The sequence below is a fragment of the Amborella trichopoda genome, chromosome 9, assembly GCF_054954075.1.
Source record: "Amborella trichopoda isolate Santa Cruz 75 chromosome 9, AtrichopodaSantaCruz75HAP2 v2.0, whole genome shotgun sequence".
Classification (NCBI taxonomy): domain Eukaryota; kingdom Viridiplantae; phylum Streptophyta; class Magnoliopsida; order Amborellales; family Amborellaceae; genus Amborella; species Amborella trichopoda.
The window spans coordinates 6,583,661-6,587,071 of NC_142344.1; the positions used below are offsets into that span (position 1 = coordinate 6,583,661).

The 3,411-nt window shown below is 38.3% G+C and overlaps 1 protein-coding gene across 4 annotated transcripts; it reads left to right on the forward strand.

Moving 5' to 3' along the window:
• LOC18445551 (dehydrodolichyl diphosphate synthase 6) lies at positions 1 to 2,767 on the forward strand. Of its 4 annotated transcripts, none has more exons than XM_011629241.3 (3): positions 1 to 525; positions 1,324 to 1,385; positions 1,622 to 2,767. In XM_011629241.3, the coding sequence occupies exon 3, from the start codon at positions 1,635 to 1,637 to the stop codon at positions 2,484 to 2,486; it is 852 nt and encodes a 283-aa protein (XP_011627543.1). In that variant the 5' UTR covers positions 1 to 525; positions 1,324 to 1,385; positions 1,622 to 1,634; the 3' UTR covers positions 2,487 to 2,767. The 4 variants fall into 4 exon arrangements, with proteins under 4 accessions (XP_011627543.1, XP_020530080.1, XP_088703632.1 ...); XM_020674421.2 differs by having other exon boundaries at positions 1,626 to 2,767; XM_088847506.1 differs by having other exon boundaries at positions 470 to 807.
• Positions 2,768 to 3,411: the final 644 nt, after the last annotated feature.

A 3,411-nucleotide genomic window follows, 5' to 3' on the forward strand; every position in this document is an offset into this window, starting at 1 on the left:
ACAAAAAAAGACTGGTTTTCTTAGTTCTGTCTGCTTCCAGAAGTCTCTCTCTCTCTCTTTCTACCCTTCTTTCTCTCTCTACACCTCTCTCTCTCTTTCTACCCTTCTTTCTCTCTCTACACCTCTCTCTCTCTCTCTCCTCTGCACATCTCTTTCAACAAATTTGTTCCCACCCTCTCTCTAAATACAAAAAAAAGTGGCTGGGATCAATATTGATTGCTGGCGGCAAGAACCTGTGGATGGCATTAATGGCGTTCGATCCTCCAAATTGAAATCAGTGGATAGAAAATCATTTGGGTTCTTTCCTTTTTCTCTGAATTTGAAATATGATCAATCGTAGAAAAGCCCCATTCAAAAAAATTCACTTTTTTTTCTTCCTTGCAAAAGATTAATGGATGGTGTTAGTTATTTTGGATCCTAGCCATTGATCTCTTATAAGTTCTAGAACACTCTCTCATTAAAACCGTGAGCTTAGAGAGAGAGAGAGAGGACATTCTGCCATGGACTTTATAGCCTATTACTAAGGTACATCCGTATTCATGCCTTCACCTTTCTCTGTACGTTTTCATTTACAGTTCTGAATTGGGTTTCCTGTATATTCGGCATCTTGGGGTCCAATTCATTTTAGGGATTAGCAAATCAGGGCTTTTGATTATGATTATAGTTCTAGCTATGTTCTCTATGGATTAGGATTTTGATTTTTCGCCGAGTTCTTTTCAGAGTTCTTCTATTGACTCTGTACCGCAAATTTTACGTTTTTGCCCTATCACGTTTACCTCATGTGTACTCTGAGATTTTTGGGAATCGGTATTGCTTTTCTATGCTGTATAAATTCGATATTTCTCATTGTCCATTCATCAAGTTTCCTTTTTCTTTTCTGTGAGATTTTGATTTACGCAAAACACGCATTTTCCAATAATCCTTCAGGGTTATGGCCAGATTTTGAATTCGTGGTTCGAGTCTTAAAATTGGTTCTTGATTTTTGGATATTTTCCCTTCTTTGTTTATACTTCATATATTTGAACTTTTGATCAAATGACTAGTTTGGAGAAGTCATGATTTTTCTTTGCGTTTTGAAGCTTGTGTTTGAGATTTTATCTTTTATTGTTTATACTTAGATTCCTTGTTGATGCTCATCTAGACCTCGAACTTCTTTAGAATGTTCTCTGATCAAGTTTGTAAGATAACCGATTAACAAAAAAAAGAAAGAAAAAAGAGAAAAATCTCTATGGGCTTTGCATCTGTAGTTTCTGTTTCTCAGATTTGTAGGAGTTCCACCTTCTAATTATTCCATTTTCCTAAGGCCCCATTTGGATTTTGCAGATAAGGAGTCCATTGAAACCAGCAAAGCGGCTTCTTCACTTGGGTTTCGAGATTGCACACTGGTAATTCTTAATCTTGGTCTTCTCAATTCAAACTGGTTCATTCACTCTGACACTAAGCTACTATAGACCAGAGTTCCTGGACCTTTAGCATCTTCATCTCGGCATAAAGCCGAGGTATTCTTTTTTCACTTGGTTTCGGAGACCATTGTTCATCTTGGTTCTTCTCAATTCAAACTGCTTCATCTGGAAACCAGATTTACTGAACCTCTATCTAACTTATTCACCTTGGTATAAAGCTAGGGACTTGAAATGGCTTCTCTTGCGGGAGGTCTTCTCTCAAGGTTATATGGAGTCAGCTGTGATTTCTTACGCAAGTGCCTATGGCGTGTGGTCACCTTTGGCCCAATCCCCAAACATGTTGCAGTTATAATGGATGGAAACCGACGATTTGCTCGAAACCATCATCTTAAAGAAGGGGCTGGCCATAGATATGGGTTTGTGTCTCTGATGTCAACCCTTCGCTATTGCTACGAAATGGGGGTCGAGTATGTGACCATCTACGCTTTCAGTATCGACAATTTCAAGAGAAGGCCTGATGAAGTCCAATATGTTATGGACCTTATGCATGAGAAGCTCTCGTCTTTGTTGAAAGAAGAGAGCCTTGTGAACCAGTATGGAGTTCGGGTGACATTTATTGGAAATTTAAAGCTTATGCCCGCTTATGTTAGGGAGACAGCTGAAAGGGCAATGGAGGCTACTGCTAAGAATGATAAAGCGGTTTTGTCAATCTGTGTGGCCTACACTTCGACAGACGAGATCACTCGAGCTGTGCGAGAGTCTTGTAATGAACGACGTAAGAGTGTCTCGGGCTCGAAATTGATTATGAAGAATGGTGACAAGAGTAATGGAGCAAATGATTTGATTACTGTTTCTGATTTGGAAAGGCATATGTACACAGCCGGGTATCCTGAACTGGATATATTGATCAGAACTTCTGGCGAAACCAGACTTAGTAATTACCTTCTTTGGCAATCTAGCGGCTCTTTCTTGCATATCTCTGATGCGCTTTGGCCTGAGTTTGCGCTCAGGCATGTGTTATGGGCTGTTTTGGAGTATCAGAGGGCGCAACCTTATCTAGAGAAGAAGAGGAAGATGGTCTGATCAGTTTGTGTCTTACAGAAATCCTCCGTCTCTCTCTCTCTCTCATCAGTTTGTGTCTATCAGAAAAGCATCTCTCCTTGTAGCAGAAACAGAGTCTTCTTTTGTGGTTTCCATTTGGTCTCTGTGAACCACTCTTTTATTACTTGAGAGGTGTATCCTTTACTAGTTGGAGTGAGCTTGCAAACTCTAGAATTTGGTTATGCGAATGTTCTGAGTAATTTAGGAGAGAAGATGAAAGGCACTATTAGAAATTTAATTGACAAATATGGGTAATTTTAGAATATCTTATAGCCAGTCATATATTATATCTTCATTCTTGAGGTGTGAAGCAAATGAGAAAAAAATATAAGAGAGGACAAGGTTCCCACAAATTTAATGGCAGGTGTGGTTTTGTGTAAGGTTACAACCTTAAACAATCAAATTAAGGAGCACCTCCAAATTTTATCATAAATATAATTTTGGTGTCAATAATTATATTAAGGAGCACCTCCAAATTTTATCATAAATATAATTTTGGTGTCAATAATTATTAGGATAGCTTGAGAATTTATTTTTACCTCTAATTACGAAACCTTAAAACTCTAAAAATGGTTCAAATCAAGAAAATCTTAAAACTGGATGGTTCAGATAATGTCTTGTAAGATACAAGATCAATAAGAGGGTTTTTCAACAGCAAAACAACCTTTTTATAATGGATTTTTGAGGTGCATCTTAATTCTACATATTAAGGTTGTAACATGTCATAAAGTTTTTCCGTCATATTTTTCCTTACCGGTTCTCTTTTAATCCTGCTGTTTTTGCCACACCTTTCTCTAATTTGTGCAAGCCAGGGGGGGGCAGAGAGGGAAAAAGGGGCGGGGAGGGAGGGAGGGAAGGGAGAGAGGGAAGGCTTCAACGTTAATTAGTGAAATATTATAGATTTGAA